This window comes from Apteryx mantelli, chromosome 12 (genome assembly GCF_036417845.1).
Source record: "Apteryx mantelli isolate bAptMan1 chromosome 12, bAptMan1.hap1, whole genome shotgun sequence".
NCBI lineage: Eukaryota > Metazoa > Chordata > Aves > Apterygiformes > Apterygidae > Apteryx > Apteryx mantelli.
Genome location: NC_089989.1, coordinates 6,542,767 through 6,568,651, shown reverse-complemented (window position 1 = coordinate 6,568,651; position 25,885 = coordinate 6,542,767). Strand labels below are relative to the sequence as shown.

Here is a 25,885-nt window from a genome sequence, read left to right as displayed (position 1 = left end):
TGACATTTATTTTTTCTTACAGGATTGAACCTGGGTATATAGATTCCCCCATGTATTTGTTTTTTAAAAGTTATTATATTTGAAAGTCTCTCTCAGAATTGGTTGAGGTTTTCTCTGAAGACCATAGAAATATTGCAATAAAAGGAGTAAGGACCACTTTATGTGGAGTCTTCAGTTTTGATTAACTTCCTCATATTCATTTTCCAAGTGCATGAATATTTTTCTTTAAAATGGCCTGAAGGAGGAAGTAACATGATGAAATACAGTAAAGGAAATATTAATAGGGCAGACATGATCATACGACCTGCCCAGTTTCATAATACTGTTTCTGGCAAGACTTGTTACCTAATCCTATGACGGAAATGTATTTGCTGCACATCAGTAATAATATAAATAATATTATGAGAATATATTGTGAACCTAGAACTCTATTTAAAATGGAAATGAAAGTTGAAATGTTCATGTTGGCATTGCACATTGTCTTCAGTGAGTTTGTATTTCTGCAATCAAATCAAAGATTTGATAACACAGGCTTGACAGTAATTAAAAAACCCTTATTTTTAAATTTAGGAAATTATTCAAAGCAGCCTAAGCCTCTAGGTGAGGAATGATAGAAGTGTACTTGTTATAGCTGATTTTCAAACCTGCGTTAAACCAACTAAAGCTTAAAAAAAAAAAAAAAAAGCAGCTTTAAAGAGCCTGATCGATTAAAGGTGATGAGCTATTATGCAGTTGCTAGATAAAAGCAGATTTACATGCCCACCTGGAAAAATAGACTAGCTGGAGCAAGATTTCACTCTAAAAACATACCAATCTATTATTCACATACTATGCTATTATTCAAAAAACCCCGAGTGAAATAACATATAATGTCAAAATACAGTCCAATTAGCTTCCTGGGCCTGCAAATAGATTGTCTCAAATTCTAGTAAAACTCATAATATGGTAATGCTTTTTAGTTTCCTTGGTCTATTAGTGGGCAAATGATCTAGAAACTTGTCATTAGGGAAAGCATTTCTACTTTCTACCAGAAAAAAAAAAAAAAAGCAATACCTTTAAAATATGTCAGAACTCATTTCAAGAGAATGAATTCAAACAGGAGTTCCGCTGGTGCATGCTTTGGACACACTTAATGATGAGACAGCTGTAGAATCGGTTCCCTGCACCCTGTCTTCCCTTCCCCCCTGTTTCCGTCTTATCTGTTGAGTTACAGGACCCTTATGTTTTTGGGAGTGTAATGCAGTATCTTTGTTGTTCTCAAAAATGGAGGTTTCACTATTCAGTATTAATGTGTGCTGTAAGGCACAAGAAACGTTTATTAATAAAGAATAGTTATTTTTAATTGATGTTGCTAAATTAGTAACACACTTATGTCCTACACCAACTGTAATGTTCGTTAGTTCTTAAGCAGAATATTGATTTAAGTAACTACAGAACCAGGCTCATTTCTGTAAAATTATCATCACTAAATGAGTATGAATAACCAAAAAAGGCCCCACCAAAACTCTGAGGAGAGGGGAGAGACGGCACTCTTCTGGAAATTCAAATTTTCTGTTTTGGCATTAAACAAGTCTTTGATACTTCACTTTATCATCTTAACCTGCCTGGATCCCCTGCTCCCTTCCCCCCTCCCCCCCAGTGCTAGGCTAGATTTAAAAGTAGACTTATTGCTTTTGCAAAGTTGCTAGAAATCTGTGACATTTATTAGTAGCACCCAAAAATCTATAAAATAACTTTGAAGAGGTTATCAGAGATAGCTGTGAAATCAGAGGAGATGCTTAGCTTTTCAGCATCAAATGCACCTCATTATTCTCAGAAATAAATATGAGGCCTTCACTGGTTGGAAACATCTATGGATCAGTTCTTTTCTTACTGATATACAATCATCTATTCTCATAGCTTTTTTTCAAATCTTTCCCTTTAAATTAATGACTACTATGATAGATCTTGAGCATATATTAAAAGAAAACTCTGGAAGGGGATAGCCAGAGTTCACATATGGCACTTACTGAATTATAGGTGCCACCATTGGCATCTTTGTTACTCTGTCAATGTTCCAGTTTTTTGCAAAACTGAAAAACAGCTTTCGGTTCAAGGAGGAAGTTCCCAGGAAGCAAGGATACATATGGCTTGTAATATTGATATGCAGCTGACATCCAGCTTTTTCTTTCTTACGAAAGAGACAATGCAGCTGTTCCTGCGTTTGGTAGAGTTGGCGCAAGGGCAAAATCCAATTCCTGGCTCAGAAAAGATTCCAGAGGAGGGTTAGAGAAAGCAACCTGATGATAATGGAGGATGTGGGGAGAAAGCATTGGAAATATGAACAAGAAAAAACATTTCTCAGTTGAGGGCATCTCCCTGTTGGTTGTTTCAGTTGTTTACAACCTAAAGGCCTGCTTAGTTTCCCACTTGTTGTTGGGCAATAATTTCTCAGTACATGCTGACAATTGCTTTTTAATGCTTGTTTCTGCCAGACATTGCCAAAGTGGCTTCCACCTCTGTAATTTCTATCTATGTCACACTGAGAGTGACAAGAGTACCCCACAGCCCCAACAACTAAGTATATCTAAGATAAAGTTCACAGATCACTTGGAAAATAGTGGGATTCATCAAGAGTTCAACCTGCACTCTGCAAGCCTCAGCCGTATGTTTGAAGTACTGAGGATGGCAAAGCCTCCAGTTTATAAGGGTGCGCTGCTGGAGTGAGTGTCCATCTCTGAAACATGTTGTCTTGTTGAGCTCAAAGGTGCTGAAGGATATGAAGGTATGAAGATAAGGGCATCACAGCAATAATTTGCTTTTCACAATGTAGATTTGTTAGTTTTTGCCTGCAGGAACAGTTTGCCTTTCAGTCCAGCCAGAAAAGACTACCTCTTCCAAGATAAAAGTCCAAATGGAAGTCCATGCTACCATCCAGTTTCTTTCCTTTAAACGGTTTTATCCCAGGAGCTACCAGTTCTCACCTTTCCCAGTAGATATTAAAAGCATTTCCTCCTTCAAAAGAGCTTTTTGCGGTACTCAACAAAAACCCTACCTTTGGGCCTTGACAAGTATTTTATCCAACATCTAAGGTCCTTTTCCTCTCAGAGCCTCCTGGCTCAGCCCATTGTTCCTGTGGTTCTCTTCTAGCTTTTCTAGAGGCTTCCCTCCAGTTTTTCTGGCTTATTTCAGGAGAGCCCTACCAGAAAGGGCACAGCAAGACAGCTTGTATCTCACATAAAGGAAATGCTCACACCTACTAGCAGACTTTTCTGTCATCCTCAGTTACAGCAATCCCCCAACTCTCATCAGCACCAGAAACTCTTGGATGTTCCCTCTCTTGGACTGGAGCAGCAGTGAGGCTGTAACTCACCTAAAGAACTGCTATACCCTGCCACCATCACATGTGCAGAATAGGTAGATTAAAAAAATATATATATATATCCTCCAGATTCTAAACAGTGTTACTGAATATCCAAAGTCTTTATTTTGAGGAAAATGTTCAGCAAGCTTGAACTTGGAAGTGATTTGGTAATCTTAACTTTTTGGAAGAAGAAAAATAAAGAATGTCTTTAAATAGTTTAAGGCAGCATGGAATGATAGTAATCTAATCCCACTATAATAAAATACTTCATGAAAATGTTCTTAAGAACATCACCTTAAGTACTATAATCAAGAAGACAGGATTACTGCAATTCAACTTGAAAATTTAGAGCCCTGCCTAAATTGACAAGCAATACTGGTTTCCTCTAACCCTTATTTGGGAGAAGCAACAGCTCTGAAAATGCCAGTTCTCCTTCAAATATGTTTTCTTTTAATACACAAAACATGTTAGCCCACTTTGCCTTTTCTTTTTTTAATTAAATCAAGCCAACGTGTGAAATGCTTGTCTTATATACTTAAGGATTAATGTTCCATTTTATTTATTCTGCTTCATTCACATGGAAGTACTAGAATCCTTCTTGGTACCATTAAGATGCCCACATGCACATAGCTCCAAATGTTTTTCAGACATGCATAAACTCATTTTCAGGGTTAAGTACTGCTGAGCCTAATTTATTTCATGCCAGCACAGCTGTGGAGTAGCTTAGACAGTTCAAGTAGTCCCGACACTATTCTTCAGCGCTTTGGCTGGCCTGTGATGTCTTAATACACTGCTTCAGCAAGCAGGACGTGGACCAGGTGCCCAGAATTCCTTGTAACCAAAACAGCATTAGACTTTCTAATTAGGCACACCAAGTGAGCCTGGCTTTTACTACTTCAGCATCATGAATGTGTTTGTTTGCCACCACTTCTAATTAACTTATTCAAAGAGCAAGCCATGGTTCTGTGGTAAGTTCTGCAGTGTTGACAAGGTCATTATGTTAAAAGTAAGTAACAAAGTTTATCTCATGCAGCAGAGTTGTAAGCTACGCATCTATATATGTACCTATCAGAAGAAGCTCAAATTTTTACTTATGCTGCTGCAAGAACTTCTCTGGTATATAAACTTTCTTCCATGTATCCTGTACATGTGCGCAAGCTCCAGCGATCTGTACATCTAAGAACTAAGTGTCTTAAAGACACCAAAACGGGTCTCTGTTATCAGGACATGCTCCAGAACTCACTGGCATTTGTTCCAGCAGCTTCAGAGAAATTTAGTACAGGCTCCAAGTCACAAAGCCCTTACTGCAGGAGAAAATAGGCAGAAGAAATCTGTGCCAAGCAAGCACTCCCAGACTTCTTACTGTCCTATACAAGTACATGTTTTAGTCTATCATCAAGTCTAATATGAGCCTAATGTAACTCATTTGTATGTTTTCATAAGGCCTGGAATCAAAGCTTAAACTAAATTAATAATACCTCCCTTGTGTGTTCCTCCCTCACTCCCTTTAGCAGTTCAACCAAAGAAGAACTGTAAGAAACAAAAGAAAATGTTGACACAGCTAATGCTTTCTGTAAAAATGTCTGCAGCTGCACTGCTTTGAAATCTTCTTCTGTTAAACAGATGTAATGCCCTTGCTTTCTAAAAACGGCATCGGTACAAAAGCTGTACCAAGCAGGGAGTACAGCTGGGGAAGGGCACCAGTACAAAAATCCAGCACAGATAAAGAGATAGGGCTATCTGGCAAGAAGCCATAGCATTTTAACTGTAGAGGCTGAACTTCATTCCATCTTCTCAGGGCTTCAAGCTTCATGTATTCAAGACTGAATTTTTTAAATGCTTAAAATTTGAAAGAGAAAAAGCCCACACCCAACCAACCAACCCAGGTTTCAAGAGATCAAGAACACTGAAGATTCCTAGTAATGTTTATGTACCCACTACTTCCCATGCGCATCCACAGCAAATACAGATGCTAGTAGGCTGCTTGTGACTGAAGGTCTATTCCCTAGCACTTTTGCTGACACTGTAGAATCTAACCTCCCTTTTAAGTATGACTGATACAAATAGCTTAGTATAAGAGAAATTGTTGAATTACATGAATAATGTACTTTTCTTCTGGATTTTGAAATACACATAATTAAAGCTTTTTTCCCCCCCTTTCTCTTTGAAGTAAAATATGACCTTAACAACCCCGCAAAACACAGTAAGCTGGATTTCCTCAACAACCTTGCAACTGGACTAGTATTCATTATAGTAGTTGTGAATATTTTTATCACTGCCTTTGGAGTGCAGAAGCCGGCGGCTGAGTCAGCTTCAAGACAGTGAGTACAAAGGTGAGTATGGTTTCCCTGCACCATAAGGTAGTAGGATGTAGCATACAAGCATGCAGTGCCCACTACGGCATGACTTAAAAATTAATGAGCTTATCTATACAGTTCTAGATCTCATAGATAAATGAATTTGCTTTAGACTGCTACAAAAGCAGAAGCTACTAGGAACTATTAAGTTATTACACAGCAGTTTTGTAAATGCAGAGTTCAAAAGTTGATGACAGCCTCCTGTTTTGTCAGGGGCCCTTGCGTGTTTCATGCATAGGAAACAGATTATCCTTCAGGGATACCCACGCCTTTTGCTCAGTGTTGACAAAGCCAGGAAGGAAAATAATACTGTGTTTTGCTTCCTCCACAAGTCTTTCCTTTTTTTCTTTTTTTAAGAAAGTTTTGCAATATACTGCATCCAGTCTGTTATGAACACTGAAGATTTAATCTTTATCCAAATAACTACTAGGGCTTATTAAACCCAACCCATGGAGCCCTTTGATTTCCATGAACATAGTGTGGCTTTTCAGCCATCCCAAGTTGGAGGATTTTCCCTTTGTAGGAGGCTCAGCTCACAAAGATTGTACTATCACTTTAGTTGATAAATGTGGTCATTTAGACCAGTATTATTTTCCTCCATCTGCATTTTAAAGATTACTATTTACTTAAACAGAAGGATAAATATGGGAATGGTGAGAATCAAAAACAGGTGTCTTCCTAGCTTCATAGCTCTGAAGAGCAGTTTGAGAGGAGATAAACCTAAAATGCAGGCTTGTAGCCTAATGAGCAGGTCATCGCTATGGTCCAACACATGCCTTTAAAACAGCACTGCTGAGTCTGTGTGCGCCAACATTGCTCTGGCTCTTCTAAATCTCAAATCACCTTCAGAAGACCTGGTGAAAAAGGAATTACTTGACTGTCCTGACAAGCCACAGTACACTGGCTACTGCACAGACAGTCCATATGTGTAACCTTGTCTGTCTAGGTTAGCTTCCAGATGAAGTCCTCTCACGAAATTTTACCTGTTACAAAAATCAGTTCAAGGCCTTGAACAGAGAGACTTTCAGAGCTTATTTTACCTGCTTTAGCAGTGCTAGAGATTGAAGAGCAACTTAATTTTTGTAGAAGTTTCTCCATAAAAAAAGTACAGGACATCTAATCTGAAGAGGAATGGTGCAGCAGAAATCAGTAACAGAAACTGAAACCAGGCATAAGTCTATCAGGACTCTATCAAGCCAGGGAAAATCAGTGCAACAAACTACTGGAGAAATGAAGAATGAAATTCATTTCTTTCTGGGGGTCTGCTTTAGCCAAATATAAGCTTTTTGATGCAGTAAGATGGGCAAATGCATGCAGTGTACACACCCGTGAAATTCTGGCAGTGAAACAAATATATTTGTATCTTCCAGCCATAGTCTCTACAAATAAAGTAATATATTTTCATTTTAACAGTAAAGAACAGAGTCTCCGAGGCATTATCAAAATTATAGGTGGAGCATTCGTCTCAGCAGTACATATAAAAACAGTACTGAGACGCTAACAGAACAAAATTGCACTGCCATAAAACCCAGAGAACTGAATGAAGGATTATTGCAATTTGAGCTCTCTTCTCAGGAAAAGATATGCACAATAGTCAGGAACAGACACAGACACAAAAATCTGGTATAAGCATCAGAAATTTCAGATAATTTTGAACTCTGGACAAGGTGGCATTCCAGAATCCCAGCCACAAGTCTTTTTGATATAGAGAAAGAAAAGCTTAAGGCAGAAGGGAGAAGAGGTTTTTGCTTATCACACTGGTGTATCCTGAGGAGAGAAGACAACTTGTTGATGATCCAGTCCCAAGCCAGTTAGTTCCCTGTAGAGTATAAGATAACAGTCTATTCACAGTAAGCTAATAACCAGAAAGCAGGTATCATACAGTGGGACAGAATTGAAGCCAAAAGGCACGAAATGCATCTCCCTGCTCCTACTCTGGCGAGTAACTCCACTTCTCATTGCCTTGTTGGGCTATCAGATGGGTGAGCTCACCCAGTATCAGATGCATGGCAGATGAAACGCTATTTCAGATCGGATACTATTTCTGTAGCGGTCCTTGCATTCTCCGTGATGCCTTACTGATTCTCTCTCGTGCCAGAGACAGCCTTGCTCCCTTTTAGATTTCTTACTGGCTTTTAGGAGATACCACTTCTACAGTGTTTCCCGAACACCATTACTGTATTTCTCCACAACATGACTCAGAACTAAACTGCTTTAAAGAAACTTGCAGCTCTTACAGAGCCTTCAGGACATCTGTTTCAGGCATTATAAGTCAATTCAGCTTTGGGCAGCATTAATGTGCTGGGCTGTTTCCTGAACATTGCTATATATTCACTGTTTAAACAAGTAAAGCACTTCCCCCTGCAAATTCCTATCATCTGTCTATGAACTTTGCCCTTTCCCTTGCCACTTACTTCCCCATGCTGCACACACATATGTGGCTAAGTTTATAGAAGCAGCAGTGGTTTTGTGCAATGTCTTACTGCCCAGCTGGCACCATGTGGCAAGGAGGGCTCCTCACACCACTTGTGTTGGAGTTTCTTCTCCACTGTTCCTTCTGCAGTCCATAAACTCTCAGCCCAAAGGGTTTTGTGGTTTAATTACAGATAGCATTTTGGAATCCCATGTTAGAAACCTGCGTCTTAGAAGAAAAGTCAGAGTTTGCATGCAACTTCTCTGAGATCACCATGACAGCATGAAATAAAAAGTTCTGCCCAGTGGATGGTAATAACTCAACATACAGCTGTGCACAGCCAGAGTATTTGTTTAAATACATAAGCATGGTTGATATCTGCTGCTGAAATTGCCATAATAAAATTGCAGTGCCACAATAAAGGATAAAAAATAGCTGGTTTGTACAGCTTCAGGTAGAGGAAAGACCAAAGGCTATTTAAAGCAAGTTCACATCTGTACAAAACAGTAGGTTTTGTAAAGACAAACAGCATATTCCTCACATATGCACAGTTTCCTAATAAAGTGGCTGACCGTGCTGCCTAGAACCTGTGCCTTTTTAATCCAGACTTGTTAAATTTTGAAGTTCTGAATGGCTTGGATCACTAAATCTGTAGTTTGCTCATTTGTACATGCCACCTGTGCTAGAAATATCTGTCCATAATGATAATCTGAATGGAATTTGAAAAATAAGTGCCTTTTTTGCATTGAGCTTTGGCAAAAATGCAGCCCCTGCTTGCCAAATGACAATTCCATACTGAATGGTCTGTAACAGGAACCAGTCTGTTCATGGATCTGTAATCTTCTTAAAGCCCTGAGAAAAGCGAGTGGCCATTTTTCAGAGTGGCCATTTTCTTCATGGTACATACTTTTCTGAAAAGAACTTAATTCCCACGTTAAGGCAAATCTGTCATTTACTGTAACTGCTGAATCACTAACTTCTCAATATCTTTGTTTTGCATTTCAGAGATCTGAAGTATTCATGTTTCCATAGATGCCATTTACACTTGAGCCAGTTACACTCGGACACAGTAAAAATAATCTGAAGGAGCTGGACACAGAGCAGCTTTCTCAAGTTTCTGTCAACAAACACATTTGTGTGCCTAGAACTTTCCAATGTGTTAATATTTCAACCTTCAGGCATCTAAGGAACAGTTGATTTTGACCCACTGACTTTACTTTTCTGGATTCTGGCATTTCAATTTTTGTATAAACTAGTTGTTTTTCAGATAAGTGGTATAAACTCATCAAACAGGTAAAAATCAACTGATGGTATCTACTTCACAGACTTTGAGACTTGCCATTTTCTGTGCCTTTAGTTTTTGCAGCAATTTGACATTTCCGGTGTGGTAAGAAACTGCAGGCCCTCAGCTCTGGCATGGTCACGTTGTCCTTAATTTCACTCGGTTGGCACCTAGCCTGCGGTATTGCACAGCACAGCAGCGGCTTTCCTGCGCACTGCGCCAACTCTGCCTTGTTTTCTCTCCCTCTCCCAGTTCCGCTCTTCAACTAAAGGAAAGATAAGACAAGTAGAAACAGCAGACTATCTTTTGTTCAGCTTTGCTCACAGATAGTCATTTGTTCTGCTTCTTTGTCTCTGGACCACCTCAAAGCTTCCCTGTCCTTCGTGCACAGACACACAAATAACCTCAGCACTCAGTTTCTTACTCTTAACTGTTATACTCTGTCTTCTGTGCAACATCCATAGTTCTGGAAAGCCTGTTAAAAGTATCACCATTTCTAGGCCCAACTGGAAAACTAGAGGACACAGGGTGAACTTTGCTTGCAAAACTGGCATCAAGGGCCCAACAGCAATTCAAAAGGCAAATGAAAGATTCATCCCTCTGTAGCCTACTTTCTCCTCTTCCCAACACTGACTTCTGCAGTTGTCTTACACTCAAGAGTTTATGGCTAATATCTTCATTAATTTATATAGATAGATACAGAGATATAGATACCTTCATAGCGTCTTACCTGCTGGCTCAGGGACTGATACTTTCTCCAAATACACTGTTGCTAGCAACAGTATATATTACAAGAATGGCTACAACAGAAGCATTTCAGCCTTTTTGTTTCCAGACTGCTACCAGAAAAATCATAGTTTTCTAGAATGTGCTTAGTTGTAGATACAAATTTGTACTAATACATTTCCTTACTGTTATATTTTTAAATGCTTCTTCCTTGTACATATAAACACAAGTATGACTTCCACTGTGCAAGTGTCTCATTTACACTTTTTGATAACATTGCTCTCCATATCTTCATTTACATATATCATATAAGAATAATTAACAGAAAACAAATCAGAAACTTGTGCAATTAGTTTAAACATAAGCAACATTTCTGAATTTTGTATTTAACATTTTGTTGCTTCATTTCCAACTTAACATGTATTTTTCAGTATCTGACAAACAATGGTTTTAGTTGTGAGTTGTACAGATTTAAACATAATTCAGAAGAGCTACTGAATGATGTACTCAGGACAAGTTCCTCCCCCCCCCCCCTTTTTTTTTTTTAAAACAAACAAACCAACCAACCAACCAGTGAACTGTTGAAGGACTACTCATCCATACTTGTGTTGCAGCAGTTTCAATGCTGTACTGCAGTGAATTGACTGGCCAAGTAGCAGTGCTGGAAACCTTAAGATTCTCTTTCCTTTTCAATAATAGATGACTGTAGGCAGAGCCCTTCCAAGCACAAAAATTATGTGTGGCTCAGTGTCAGGCAAGGATCTTGGTAAGATCCTTGAATATACCACCTTTGTTATGTCGATGCGTAAGCACTGGGATTGTTTGCCCTGTCTGTACACCTGACTCAGCCTGCATTAGCTCTTTGGAGGCATCTACCTCTCTCCTCTCACTGTACAGGGAATTTTGTACCTGAGTTAGATGCGCAAAGTGGTTGCTTTGTGTCATCCTAAATAGATGACCCTTCGAAAAGGTAGTTTCTGAAATGCTCTGCCTTTAATTTAGGCATAAATCATAGTCCATCATTTTTTGTTTTGATTTTTGAGTTGAATCATTTTGAATTGCTGGGGTAGCAGTTTTTAATATTCTCTATTGCACTGGGGGTTTTTTGTTTTGTTTTTTTAAAGGAAGAAAAAATAGGAAAAGTGTTTCTGACTTTTAGTTAATCCTCTGGCTTGTCCTTACTACCCTTAAGGCAGATGCAAATAGATAAGACATACAGGCTCTACTGACGTTTACCCTGTTTATACTAGGTGGCGATTTAGCCCAATTTTGAATGCATCTTTCCATTCCTATGCTGCTTATTGCCACGGCCCTCTCTTACAAGCATGATTTGCAAGCAGTCACATGGGACTGCAGTACAGAAATACCGGGAAGATATGCCTTCCTGCTTCCCACGTATCTCTGCCTTTCATTAATTCCAGACTTAGAAGTTCCCTCATCTTGTTTCTTCATTTCTCTTTCAGTGCTTTGTACACCCTCCCTCAGTTCCTTTCCTGTTTTACTCCCCTTGTTATTAGACCATAGTTTTTCAGGTCACTCCAGTGAACAAGCTGTTACAATAGCTTTCCCCCCCCCCCCAGAAAATATAATCACTATTCTTATGTTGTTGTCCAGCAGAAACTACCAAGGCTTGTGTATTCCATCTCCCAGTTACTTATGCTGCAGCAAAGGAAAAGAGCTAACTGGATCCAGAAAACGAGGGTATGAAACATTAACTAAGTGATGACATATCTACTACAGATTCCAATGGACTTTGTAAGACATAGGTTTGGGGACATGCAGGAGGGAAGGAAACATACTTAAGCTTGAACACCTTCTTGCTGTCAAAAGCTGAATACGCGGATCTGCACTAAGGGGTAGGTGCCTGTTCGCTTGAAGTCTGCCAGAGCCAGGCTTAGGACAAGAAAAACTTGAATCCCATTTCCCTTCTGCCTCCTGAGCACCCGAAAGCGTGACGGCAGCGTCACAGCAGCGATACTCGTAACTTCCAAAGACCTGGTTGCTTCTGTCAACTCTGACCACACGAAAGCCTGATCCTGCAGCCATCCACCGGACTAGGAGAATGTACTGGGCATCGGCAGTATTCAACTCACGTTTGAATGTCTTTTTAAATAAAGAGGATACTGGTTTATTACAGTATTTTTTTATTGTGATTAAATAAGATTTGCAAAACATCTTCAGACATGCAATCTGTGTCTTAAGTCTCTGAAGCCTTCAGAGATCATGCATTTTTTAATCAGACAAAAGCATCTGCAAGTTGGTTCCTAGTATAAATAACTTAAGCACATGCTTATTATTCCTTTAAATCAGGTGGGTTTTTTTAAATCCTAGTGAATATCTCCTATGGGCAGCAAATAAATGCATCATTTTAGATGGTTCTTTTGTTTTCCATGCTTTTCCAGAGTTCTTGGTTCCAGGCAAGCATTTCACTTACAAACAAGTCATCAATAATGAAGCAAGATTAATTTGTACTGGCTATCTCAGTTCATACCAGGACATCTCTTTACTTCTGTTTCGTAAGCTGCTGAGCGGTGTAACTACGCACGTTGCTCTGGTTGTTCTCAGTCCCTTCAGCATCTAGGACTGCCTTCATTGAACTTTCAGTTTAGTTTTATTTACTTAAGCAGAGGACAACAACTGTGTTTACTGAAACTGATTTTTAAGTATATGTCTTCTAAAACTGGTCACTAGCTGAAGTTATTCTCCAGCTGAATATTACTATAAAACGGACTGAACTAAAAAGCATAGTCCTGATTACTGTTTTCCTCTCAATTATCATTCAGATGGTTTTGGTTGCTCATTTTAGTTTATTCTGACAAATCCTTTATCCTGTGTTCTGCCATGCCTTCCTGCAAGTCATACAGAGCCCTGCCAAACACGCTTCAGCGTGTGCGCTGGTGGAGTGGGGCGCACCTCCCTCCAGCCGGGAGGGCCGGTGCTCCGCGCTCATCCTGCTGGTCCAGGACGCCGTGCTGTTCCCGTGTCCTGCAGGAAAGGTCTGCGGTCTCTTTAACTGTTAACAGCCATAAGAAATGATCTCAATCATTTGAATATTTGCAAGAGAGGAATCTGAAAAGAGTGGCAGTACCCAAACACTATGTAAATTTAGGTTATTTTCTAGGTTACCAAGAGTGCTGCCATTTCCAATTGCAGGGTTCAGTAAACACTACATGTGGTACCAATTTACGCAACACTTTACAGCATGCTTTTGGCAAAAGCACCTCCCCCCCCCCCCCCCAAAAAAAAAAAGGCAAAAAATCCTCACACAATATCAAAAACTAGTCCTTGTGCTACAGTGTAATTCTGTCAAGCCACAGCAGAACAGGCTCTGCTGAGAGCACGCTGACTTGCTGCGGGCTAGTAGAAATGCCTACAAGAGAACTGATGCTGTATTTTCCTTACCTATAACTCACATCTCAGGTTACCTGTGCACTTAAAAACACCATTCTTCAAAAAAAAAATCCTCAGATCTCACATAAGATCAGAGGCAGAGTAGGGCATATTAGAAGCACTGAGACCAAAAAGAAGCAGAGCCTCTTTCTCCTCATGTTATTTGCACACAGGGATAAGCAGCATCGTTGCTAAATGACAGTATTTGGTTTTTAAATAAGTGATTTGCAGGTTATATAAATTAACATAATACCAACATGTGAAGAGTGAAGCCTTCTATCTTTGCATAGCCAATCCCACAGACCCTACACTTCCATTAAGAGATTAAAAAAAAAAAAAAAAAAAAAACAGTAATCCAAGAGCTTCTGAATACTCCAACACGGTTCTCCTATGTTGTTTATAGAAGAATGATCTAGCAGAACAGACAGTAGTTCCGTTTAATTCTTCGGAAAAAAGGAATCAGCATTATCCCTATAAAACCAATACACAGGAAGGGATACTGCAGAAGAATAGCACTGATACCACATTTCCCTCACAATAAGTCAGGAAACAACTGGCACCCCAGATATCACCAGATGGTAATTATTTGAAGATTATTAGCTTTCAGTAGCAATACTTGTGGCTAACATCGCTTAAATATACACAAATTTCCCCCTCAAATTACTCAGCTTCAAAGCATCTGCTCGCACCCTCCTTACAAACATGATGTTTTCCTTTGTGCACCTGCCAGATCTCCAGGTGTTTCTGAATGACTGGAGCACTGAAACATAGATTGGACTCCGGCAATATTCCAGGAGCAGCCAAACATTTGGATGGATGCTTGTCTGCAATTGCTCAGATACGCTGACCCTGGGGTGTTCATAACTAGCATCCTTCCTTCCTCACTAGCATCCTTCCTTCCTTTCGGCCCCCCTCCCAAGGGGGGCTGAGCAGCAGCTCTCACTGACTGAGTGTTCCTCTAGGCTTATGCTTGTCTCATTACGTTTTCATGGATTTTAATGAGTGTTCAGCACTTCCCATACACAGCAGAAGTTCTGGAGTTGTGTCCCTGCAATAACAAGTGTTCTCGCTTGGGATTATATTTGTTATTATTTCCATCCCTCTAGCCATTATCTTACCTTCTGCTTGCTGCTAGGGAGGTGCACACGCTGCACAGACTGCAAAGTCAGTATGCTACAGCACAAATTCTGCCTCAAGGAACTACCCCAGAGAGCAGGGCACGTACTTTGGAAAAGAGCCTACATGGTGCTGGAAAACTAGAATATGCTCTCATTTGTGAAATAAGAGTTCGGCATTTCATTCTGATTCTAGAATTTTTCACATACAACTTCACAGCATACTGTGGTCAAAAGTCTCAAGAAAATAGGCAAGACCCACCTCCGGGCTACAAATAAGCTAGAGCTAAATAACCACTTTGAAGTGTGGGAAAGATGAGAAAGTTCACTGCGCCCCAAATTCCCAGACTTGATCTCCGAAGGGTACGCTGAGAGGAGCAGGCTCTGCCCCGTGCCCCGAGGGGCTTTGGGAGGATTCAGCTGGCGGAGGAGCAGCCCTCGACCGCGCGCGGTCAGGTGGCAGCCCAGAGCTTCCCACTGCAGCAGCAGCAAGGGGAGACGGAGTCACTCTCCACCACCCTGCTGCTTTTCCTTCTCGGTATGGGACCTGTTTTAATGCCTTGCTTTCCCCCCCCCCCACACACACCGCTTGGTGCCATGCGCTAGAGAAGGAAGGCAATGATAAAGAGAAATCAGCTCAGGAGAAAGGCGCTGTGCCCGCACGGGCCCTCCTGTGATATGTGCTAATTTGTTACATCAAATTGAGAAACAGCCTTGAAACAGCCTGGACTGTGATGTGTGCTAATTGGTTACATCAAAGTAAGAAACAGCCTTGGAAACATCTGTGGGAACATCCTACATCCTGTGGTGGGGGCATGTACCCTGCCTGAGATAAGGGAGTTGAGATAGCAAAGCGGCAATGTTAGTTTAGATAGCCTAATATGGTGATGGCGATGTCACACAACTGTGAAATATAGCACGACTTCGAAAGTTGTAAAATATATGCGTGACCTGAGGGTCACCACTCACAATGCAGAGGGCTGAAGAAGACCCCCTAGCAACAGCCGGCGCAACCGCAGAAGTTACAGGAAGTGCCACATGTACCTGGAGCTGGAATTGCATATAAGGAGACTGTGAGGGGGGGATTGCGCGCGCCGTTGGTGGAGCAGGAGATTCCCCCGGCCGCCCAGCGCTGTTTTGCTTACTTGTAACTTGCTCAATTATTTTATTAAATTGGAATTTATGCAACCCGGCCCGAGTGGTTGTCAATTTGTCGCGTTTACCTGTAACAATTTGGTGCCGTGACTCGGATACAGGCTTCCCTGGTTTCGGGACTCTGACTCAGGGGAGGCGCCCCATCCCATCTTCGGATGGCCCCTGAGTGGGTAGTTCCCCTACCAGAACCTGTATTTCCGAACCCTAAATCAGGACAAGTAAGCAAAAGAACTGCAGTACCCCGTAAACTTTGTGCACGAAGATCCGAACGAAGACTCAGGACTGAGTGAGTATATGTATGCGGTTCCGTTCGGTTGGGGTGGGATACCCGGAGCATGTGAGAAGTCCCCAGGGGAGTGCGGACCCTCCAGGAGAGGGGGTCCTTTTGTAACAGGGGACGGAGTGAGTGCGGACCCTCCATGAGGGTGATTGTGTAACAGGGGACCGAAACGGGGCACCCGTCGGCCGACTGGGCCGCCCGCTGCGAAGGGACAACCGTCCTAGCAGTTAAAGACTCGGGTGGTGTGAGTGCGGTCCCCTGCGGAGAGAGAGAGTTGTAATAGGGGACCGAAACGGGGCACCCGTCGGCCGACTGGGCCGCCCGCTGCGAAGGGACAACCGTCCTAGCAGTTAAAGACTCGGGTGGTGTGAGTGCGGTCCCCTGCGGAAAGAAAGAGAGTGACTGGGGTGGGTGCTCCGGAAGATGGGACAGAAAAAGAGCAAGTCTTCTGATCCCATAGAGGGCTCTACGGTACAGTTACCAGATATACCGCCCGATAGCCCTTTAGGATTAATGATTAAGTATTGGAACGATTGGCCCTTCAGAAAAGGCAAAAGTCGAGAAAAAAAAAATGGTACATTACTGTATGCAAGTATGGGGTGGGAAGCAGATTAGAGGAGACCACCTTTATTGGCCAGTATACGGGTCTTTTGAAAATTGGATATGTCAGGCTCTAACTATATATGTGAATTCAAAGGAGCCCTTTAGTTTAGAAGAAAGTGAGTATGCTAGTTTATGGATAAGACCAGATACTCGGACCATGATATTTACCTTGAAAGAGAAGGGTTCGAGGAAGAAAAGCAAAACACTGGAGGAACTTCCCGTTTCTCCTCCCCCCTATATTCCCTCAGCTCCGGCTCAAAACCCAACACCAGCCCCTCCTCATAGCCCCTCTCCGACGACCCCAGACCGGGATCTAGACCCTCCTAGTTCCCCAGAAGAAACCCGAAGGGTCACGAGGAGTCAAACGAGGGGAGGTGGGCGACCTGATCAGCTGTACCCCTTGCGAGAACTCCCCATGGGAGGACCGCAGCCGGGGATGGGATTTGTGTCTGTGCCCCTGAGTTCAGGGGACGTACGGGATTTTAAGAAAGAAATGGGGAATTTATTAGAAGACCCTTTAGGGGTGGCTGAGAAATTAGATCAGTTTTTAGGTCCAAGCCTTTATACATGGGAGGAATTACAATCCATCTTAAGCATATTATTTACAGCGGAAGAAAGGGAAATGATCCGTAGGGCTGGGATGCGGATTTGGGATCAACAACACCAACAAGGTCCCGCTGCAGATATTAAATGGCCCACCCAACGGCCGGACTGGGACAATCAGAATGCTGAGCATTGGACACATATGTCCGATCTGAGAGCCATAATAGTTCAGGGAATCAGGGAATCTGTTCCCAGGGGGCAAAATATTAATAAGGCCTTCATGGAACAACAAAAGAAGGATGAGACACCAACAGAGTGGCTCGAGAGACTTAGAAAAAAATCTGCAACTTTATTCTGGGGTAGACCCCAGTACCCCTGTGGGACAGGCTCTATTGAAAACACAGTTTGTAGCAAAGGCCTTTCCAGATATTAGAAGAAAGCTAGAGAAGTTAGATGATTGGCAAGATAGGGGGCTGGACGAATTGCTGAGGGAAGCTCAGAAAGTGCATGTGCGGAGGGAAGAGGAAACCCATCGGCGGCAGGCAAAGATTCTGATGGCAGCAGTCCGAGAAGGGCAGAGAGGAATCCAGGCACAACCCCCTAGGTCGTATAACAGACCTAAAAGAAAGCCACTTCACCAAGAAGGACAACCCAGAGAAGTTGTGACGAGGGACTTGAGGCAGGTGGAGTGTTTTTATTGCCAGAAAAAAGGGCATCTGAAGAGGAATTGTAGGAAGCGAATGCAGGATGAGCAAATGTTCCAAGAAGATTAGGGGGGTCAGGGGCTCTATTTGCTGGGGACTCATAAGGGAACCGAGCCCTTGATAAAATTGAAATTAGGTCCCCAGCGACAAGAAGTAGAATTCCTTGTGGATTCTGGGGCAGAAAGATCTACTGTCCAAACGGTACCCTGGGGGTGTAAACCATCCCCAGAGAACTTATAAGTGATAGGAGCTAAGGGAGAGCCCTTTAAGGTCCCAGTAATTAAAAATGTGGAAATAGAATCAGACTCTCGATTAAGTGTTGGATCCTTTTTATTAGTTCCCGAAGCTGAATATAATTTACTGGGCCAAGATATGATGGTTGAATTAGGAGTCAATTTAGAAGTAGAGAATCAAGAATTAGTTATAAAATTATGCACCCTTACTATTGAAGATGAGGCCAAAATCAACCCTGAAGTTTGGTATACCCCAGAATCAGTAGGAAAACTAGATATTGCTCCTTTTGAAGTGAGCATACGGAATCCAGAAATCCCTGTTAGAGTCAAGCAATATCCAATGTCACAGGAAGGGAGGCAAGGACTCCGACCAGTAATCCAGAGGCTAATAAATCAAAGGTTACTGGAGCCTTGTATGTCTCCCTATAATACCCCCATACTGCCCGTAAAGAAACCAGACGGTACTTATAGATTGGTACAAGATTTAAGAGAAATAAACAAAAGAACAATTACCAGGTTCCCAATTGTAGCTAACCCCGATACCATACTTAGTCAGCTGTCACCTGAGGCTAAATGGTATACGGTTATAGACCTGAAAGATGCATTTTGGGCATGCCCCCTTAAAGAAGAATGTAGAGACTTTTTTGCCTTCGAGTGGGAAGACCCAGATACCCATAGGAAACAACAACTCCGATGGACTGTTTTACCACAAGGGTTTACAGAATCCCCTAATTTGTTTGGGCAAGCCCTGGAGCAGGTTCTAAGTACTTACGAAACTAATCCTCAAATTACTTTAACACAATATGTGGATGATTTGCTTTTAGCAGGAAAAACCCAGGAGGAAGTTAGATGTGAGAGTATTAAGTTGTTAAATTTCCTAAGTTTAAAGGGATTGAAAGTATCGAAATCAAAGTTGCAATTTACGGAAGAAGAGGTGAAGTATTTGGGACATTGGCTTAGCAAGGGCACAAAAAAATTGGACCCTGAAAGGGTAAATGGTATACTGTCAATAAGACCCCCGAAGAGCAAAAGACAGGTCCGACAATTGCTGGGGTTATTAGGGTATTGCAGACAATGGATTGAAAATTATAGCAATAAAGTAAAATTTTTATATAAAAAAACCTAATAGTAGATGGGCTAATAAAATGGACTCAAACCGATAATCAAAGCCTCGAAGAATTGAAGGCTGACTTGGTGAATGCACCTGTTTTGAGTTTACCAGATATTAAGAGACCATTCTACATGTTTATTAATACACAGGAAGGAACAGCCTTTGGAGTCCTAACACAGGAATGGGCAGGGAAAAAGAAACCTATAGGGTATTTTTCAAAATTGCTAGACCCCGTCAGTCGGGGATGGCCCACTTGCCTACAAGCCATTGTAGCTACAGCCTTATTAGTAGAAGAGGCTAAAAAGATAACCTTTGGAGGAGAATTAAAAATATATACCCCTCATAATATACGAGGAGTATTACAACAAAAAGCCGAAAAATGGATAACCGATGCCAGACTATTAAAATACGAGGGCATTTTAATCCATTCTCCAAAGTTGGAAATTGAGACTACAAGCTTGCAGAATCCAGCCCAGTTCCTGTATGGGGAACCCAGTGGTCAATTAAGACATGATTGCATGCGTCTAATAGAATACCAAACTAAAATAAGAGAAGATTTAGAAGAAGAAGAGTTACCAGAGGGGACTAAATTCTTTGTGGACGGATCCTCTCGCGTAGTTGAAGGGAAACGCAGATCAGGGTATGCTATTGTAGATGGAAAGTCTCTAGAGTTAATAGAATCAGGGCCCCTACACAAAACTTGGTCAGCCCAGGCTTGTGAATTGTATGCAGTTTTTAGAGCCTTAGAAATTTTAAAGGGCAAAATAGGGACTATATACACCGACTCTAAATATGCTTATGGAGTAGTACACACATTTGGGAAAAAGTGGGAAGAAAGGGGACTGATTAATTCACAAGGGAAGAATTTAGTGCACGAAAAATTAATCAGAAAAACTTTAGAAGCTCTGAGGGGACCTCGGAGAATCGCAGTAGTACATGTTAGGGGCCATCAAAAAGGCACATTTTACCACATAAGGGGAAATAATCTAGCAGATGAAGAAGCAAAAAAAGCAGCTTTACACCTATTGTCTGAAGGAAAAGAGGGCCAAGATAAACTAGATACCAGGATGAGTTTTACTAAACAGGAAATAGATAAATTACGACAAATAGGAGCCATAGAAAAAGAAGGTAAATGGGTGCTGCCCGATGATAGAGAAATTGTATCCAAAGGCGTAGCTTGGAGAATCATGAAAGAATTCCACCGACAGACTCACTGGGGAGTGCAAGCATTAGTAGACCAGTTTGGAACTAAATATATGTGCATTGGAATATATGACATAGCAAAAAAAAACTAGTGGGAGAATGTTTGACCTGTCAGAAGGTTAACAAGCAGCACCTCAGAAAAAAGGTCCCAGGGGGACGATCCATAGCCAGGAGACCATTTGAGAAAATACAGGTTGACTTTACAGAACTCCCAGAAGTGGGCAGGTATAAATACCTATTAGTTATAGTAGATCATTTAACTTACTTTGTAGAAGCTTTTCCCGTAGCCCGAGCAACTGCGAAATCGGTAACCAAGATATTGTTAGAAAATATCATACCCCGGTATGGGAATGTATTGGTCATAGACTCGGACAGGGGGCCACATTTTACATCCAAGGTCATTAAAGAAACATTAGATCCTTTAGGAATCAAGTGGGAGTATCACACTCCCTGGCATCCTCAAAGTTCAGGAAAGGTAGAAAGGATGAATGGGGAAATAAAAAAACAGTTAACAAAGCTAATGATGGAAACCCAGATGAATTGGATCAAGTGTTAACCCTTAGCTTTGTTGAATATACGAACTCAGCCCAGAACTGACACAGGAGTCTCCCCTTTTGAAATGTTATATGGGATGCCATATGATTTAGAAATACCAAAAGAACATCCTAAAGTAGAAGAGAGATTATTACAGAAATATATTACAGAGCTTATGAAGAGAAGACAAGAATTGATAAAGAAAGGACTAATAGCACAGAGACCTCCACTAGATGTAGCCATTCACCGAGTTAACCCTGGAGACAAGGTTTTAATTAAAACCTGGAAAGACTCATCCTTGACTCCCCGCTGGGAGGGACCTTTCCTTGTTTTGCTTACCACAGACACTGCTATTCGTACCGCAGAGCGAGGATGGACACATGCTAGCAGAATTAAAGGACCGATTTCAGAATCATCGTGGGAAGCCTTTGGAAACCCGGACAATTTAAAAGTAACCTTTAAGAAGAAACCTGGAAACCTCGATAAGTGAGACCACCTTTTGTAAAACCTAACATAGTATTTGTTATAACCCCACATTGTATTTGTTATCCCTTTGTGTGTTATGCATGTAGGGTTTGTAAAGGGAAGTAGTGGACTCATTGTTAGTACGGGTATCTCCCTAACGGCATTTGCCGCCCTTGTTACGACAAAATTGACTTATTGGACATTAAAAGATCTTAAGAAAAGATCGGTAGAACGGTGGGAAGCCTTTGTTAAAAGGAGTACAACCAGAGAAAGGTTGTACCCACGCCAACCACCCCAAATCACATAAGGCTAAAATTGAAAACACCAATTATAGGCGGACCGCGCCGTATGTTGAGTGTCACTCTTGGGAACTGGGAAGCCTTTAAAAAAATCTAAAAGGCTCATACAGGAGGTTCCCCTGAAGAATACGGCTGCTGCCGAGAAGACGGTACACCTTGCTGCTCTGAAGCAAAAGAGTAGGCAGGGGAGGCAGAGACGTATAGAACTTGTGGGGATCGAGGCCGATAAGCCACCTCCTAAGCAGGAATACCCAAAATTGTAAGACCCAGACTCTTTAAAGTCCCAGAGACACTTGGCATCACGGACCGCCCCTCCAAGGCATTAAGGGTTCGTAAAATATCCGTTGACCAAGCCATGGGTCCACTACTCCTCTGGAAGATGATTGTGCTGGGCTTATTAGGAAGACGAATCCAAGGGGAACATAATGTACACCAACCCTTTAAATGGTCATTAATGAGATGGGAAGATCAAACAGTGATCCAAGTACGAAGCGTACCCGGGAACCCTACATTCACACCTACCTTGTGTGAATTGGTACCCATTGAGCCATGTTTAAATCTAAAGGGGTTTTACTTTTGCCCTAGTTCTAATCCTGGGCGAGGATACTGTAACTACCCAAACTCTTATTATTGTGCTTATTGGGGATGTGAAACTATAGCCTCTGATTGGACAGCCGGCGCAGGATCAGATAAGTTTATTCAGACCCAGTGGGGACCCTATGGTTGTACACCCCCCAAACGAGACTCTTCTGGAGGTACGCGTCCGTCCTCCCATTCGGACTGTAAACATTTAATGATAAATATCACCCGTCCTGAAGATCCAGGGTGGTTTTTGGGAAAGACCTGGGGAGTCCGGTACTGGGAGCCCGGGACCGATAGGGGTGGATTGATTTTCATAAAGAAAGAAAGTGTGCAACCTGCTCCTCAAGCAATAGGGCCGAATCTAGCCGTTAAAGGAGCAAAATTAAGAATCAAACCAACGGCTGCGATAATGAATTTGACAAGTATTCCTATGAGCCACCCCACCCCGAAAGATACTGTTGTAATCTCAGAAAGTAAAGCCACAGAGGGGGTAGACAATCCTCTGTGGAAGATTGTACAGGCAACCTGCAAAGTATTAAATGCTACAACCCCTAGTATAACCACCCATTGCTGGTTATGCTACAACATAAGACCCCTTTTTATGAAGCAATAGGAGTAAATATGACATATACTGTGAGCAATGATCCCGGCTCACAGTGTCAATGGGAAGATAAGAAGAAGGGGTTGACCATGGAGCAAGTTACGGGAATGGGAATGTGTATTGGTAAAATACCAAAATCAAAGAAAAAGCTGTGTGGGTCTGTGACACTGCAAACCTACACCTCCGAAATTGGATGGATTATTCCCACCCAAAGAGCTAGGTGGATATGTTCAAAAACGGGCCTAACTCCCTGTGTCTCCCTAAGGGTACTTGGTGAGTCCCAAGAATATTGTATACAAATAGAGGTAGTTCCCAGGATCTTGTACCACCCAGAAAATGTGATGTACGACCATTGGGACACCCCTCATCCGGTCCGAGTAAAGAGAGAACCAATCACCGCAATTACCATAGCCACCTTACTGGGCCTAGGGGCAGTAGGAGTGGGAACTGGAATCTCCTCCTTAGTGGTGCAGCAGCAGAGCCTTAGCACCCTACGAGCAGCAGTGGATGAGGACTTAGAACGAATAGAAAAATCCATTACAGCCTTAGAAAAATCGTTGACATCGCTATCAGAAGTAGTTTTACAGAACAGAAGAGGGATGGACCTCTTATTTTTGCAACAGGGAGGATTGTGTGCAGCCCTAGGAGAAGAATGTTGTTTTTACGCGGATCATACAGGAGTTGTCAGGGATACTATGGCGAAATTGAGAGAAGGCCTTGAAAAACGTAAAAAGGAAAGAGAAGCCCAGCAAGGGTGGTATGAATCATGGTTCAGTCATTCTCCCTGGCTAACAACCTTATTGTCTACCATCGCGGGCCCATTGGCTTTACTAGTACTAGTGTTGACCTTTGGACCGTGTATAGTAAATAAAATAATTAACTTAGCAAAAAGCAGACTCGAAGCTGCCCACCTACTGTTGATAAGAAGTCAATATGAACAACTAAATGAAGATGAGAGTAAGCATAACCCTATGCTCTCCCTGGCACAGGAGGTTGTTGCTCGATTTGATGAACAAATTAGAAGGGACCAAAACAAAAAGGGGGGATTGTGATATGTGCTAATTTGTTACATCAAATTGAGAAACAGCCTTGAAACAGCCTGGACTGTGATGTGTGCTAATTGGTTACATCAAAGTAAGAAACAGCCTTGGAAACATCTGTGGGAACATCCTACATCCTGTGGTGGGGGCATGTACCCTGCCTGAGATAAGGGAGTTGAGATAGCAAAGCGGCAATGTTAGTTTAGATAGCCTAATATGGTGATGGCGATGTCACACAACTGTGAAATATAGCACGACTTCGAAAGTTGTAAAATATATGCGTGACCTGAGGGTCACCACTCACAATGCAGAGGGCTGAAGAAGACCCCCTAGCAACAGCCGGCGCAACCGCAGAAGTTACAGGAAGTGCCACATGTACCTGGAGCTGGAATTGCATATAAGGAGACTGTGAGGGGGGGATTGCGCGCGCCGTTGGTGGAGCAGGAGATTCCCCCGGCCGCCCAGCGCTGTTTTGCTTACTTGTAACTTGCTCAATTATTTTATTAAATTGGAATTTATGCAACCTGGCCCGAGTGGTTGTCAATTTGTCGCGTTTACCTGTAACACTCCTGAGCGGGGCCCTTTTCGGAGGGCTGCCGGCGTGTTATGTCCAAAGCAAGTCTGCTGGCAGAAAGCTGAAACAGGAAACAGCCCCGATGGCAGCTTGCCGGAAGCTCTCAGTTCGGAGGCGAGCCCAAGGCTGCTCTGCAGCTCTCGGCACGGACAGGAGCGCAGAGCTGGCACGACATTTACCTTCTATTAAAGCAAACAGAGCCAAAAAGCACACAGCCTCCTGCCTGCTCCCCCTCCCCGCAGCTCCCCGGCCGCGCGAGCAGAGACCGACTGACCGACCTCGCGGACGCGGGGCCCCGCCAGCAGCACACCCCATGCCCCAGCTTCTTACCGCGTGCCAAAGCTGGAGCTGCCTTCCTCCCCACCACGAAGAAAAGCACGTTTAAGCCTTCTTTTTCTCCATGGTAGGAATCCCAAAGCCCTTTTCCATCCCTGAGCCACTTCCTTTCGTTACTGCTGACCCCTCCCGCCCCCAGGCCTCCCCACACCTGCCCCAAGCAGGCTCGATCCCAGCGCACAGCTGAAGCCCATGAAGAGCAGGGCAAGGGGCGCCGCTCTCGGCTCCTTAGAGGGGAGAGCCGTTCCCTCCAGCATCGTGCAGGGTCTCGCCGCAGCCCTGCAGCGTTCACAGGTGATCGACAAGCCTGCGGCAGTGCCAAACGCTAGGAGAAAACATTACTAGAACAAGAAATAAACTCCGACGAATGAGAGCAAGTGCACTGGAGGAAGAGAGCAGTAGCTGCGTGGCCCCGGCAGGCTCTCACCGCAGGACGGGTTTCTTGCCTAAGGCTGGGTTAAGTCCAGGCGCCGCAGGGGCCACGTGTCAGCTCTCCCAGCAAGGAACAGCTAGTTTTACCCTCAGGTCGCTCCCTGCCGTGCTTTATTCACCTCTTTACTGCTTTATTCACTGCCTTAATGCTGAGCACCGGGCGCAGCTCAGCCGCCGGGCAGCGAAGCGCCGGCGAGAGGGGAGCTGGGAGACGGCAGCAGGCGCTCCCACGGCTCGGCGCGGCGCTGGCGACGAGGGCAGGGGCAGGCGCAGAGCTAGCGGAAGCGCGCCGCCGCCAGGGAGCTGCTCGCGGCTGTTTCCCTCTTGCTTAGCCGAGAGAGCCGTGCACAGGAAACGGGGCCCGGCGTACGCCAGCTTTTCCTCCCGGGGCCTTTGCTTTCTTGCGGGAGTTTCTGCAAGGGGGCGCGAGGCCTCCGCCGCCCTCGCTGCTGCGCGCGCCCGAGCCGCGGTTCACCCGCAGCAGACGCCGAGCCGGAGATGCCAGGGTGGTCCTTAAAGGCCTCCTCCTCCTCCCAAAGGAGCACCCGCACGTTTTCCAGCCGA

At 43.1% G+C, this 25,885-nt stretch overlaps 1 protein-coding gene and 2 long non-coding RNA genes across 5 annotated transcripts in view; 2 read left to right on the top strand and 1 right to left on the bottom strand.

Moving 5' to 3' along the window:
* NINJ1 (ninjurin 1) overlaps positions 1–12,295 on the top strand; it is a 22,193-nt gene extending 9,898 nt beyond the window's left edge. The window contains exons 3-5 of one of the 3 annotated variants that reach the window (XR_010885460.1): positions 5,514–5,676; positions 9,119–9,406; positions 11,739–12,295. Coding sequence is in view for 2 of the 3 variants with exons in the window: in XM_067303802.1 (XP_067159903.1) it covers positions 5,514–5,668 (155 nt within the window). In the remaining variant the exon portion in view is untranslated. Of the gene's footprint in view, positions 1–5,513; positions 5,677–9,118 lie in introns of all 3 variants that reach the window. The other 2 variants (XM_067303802.1, XM_067303801.1) reach the window with 2 other exon arrangements.
* LOC136993234 (uncharacterized) lies at positions 10,673–25,885 on the bottom strand. The gene is made up of 3 exons (XR_010885462.1): positions 25,441–25,885; positions 24,538–24,716; positions 10,673–13,134 (listed from the first exon to the last, which is right to left on the bottom strand). It is a non-coding gene; the product is annotated as an uncharacterized lncRNA (long non-coding RNA).
* LOC136993233 (uncharacterized) lies at positions 14,007–24,502 on the top strand. The gene is made up of 2 exons (XR_010885461.1): positions 14,007–16,067; positions 21,337–24,502. It is a non-coding gene; the product is annotated as an uncharacterized lncRNA (long non-coding RNA).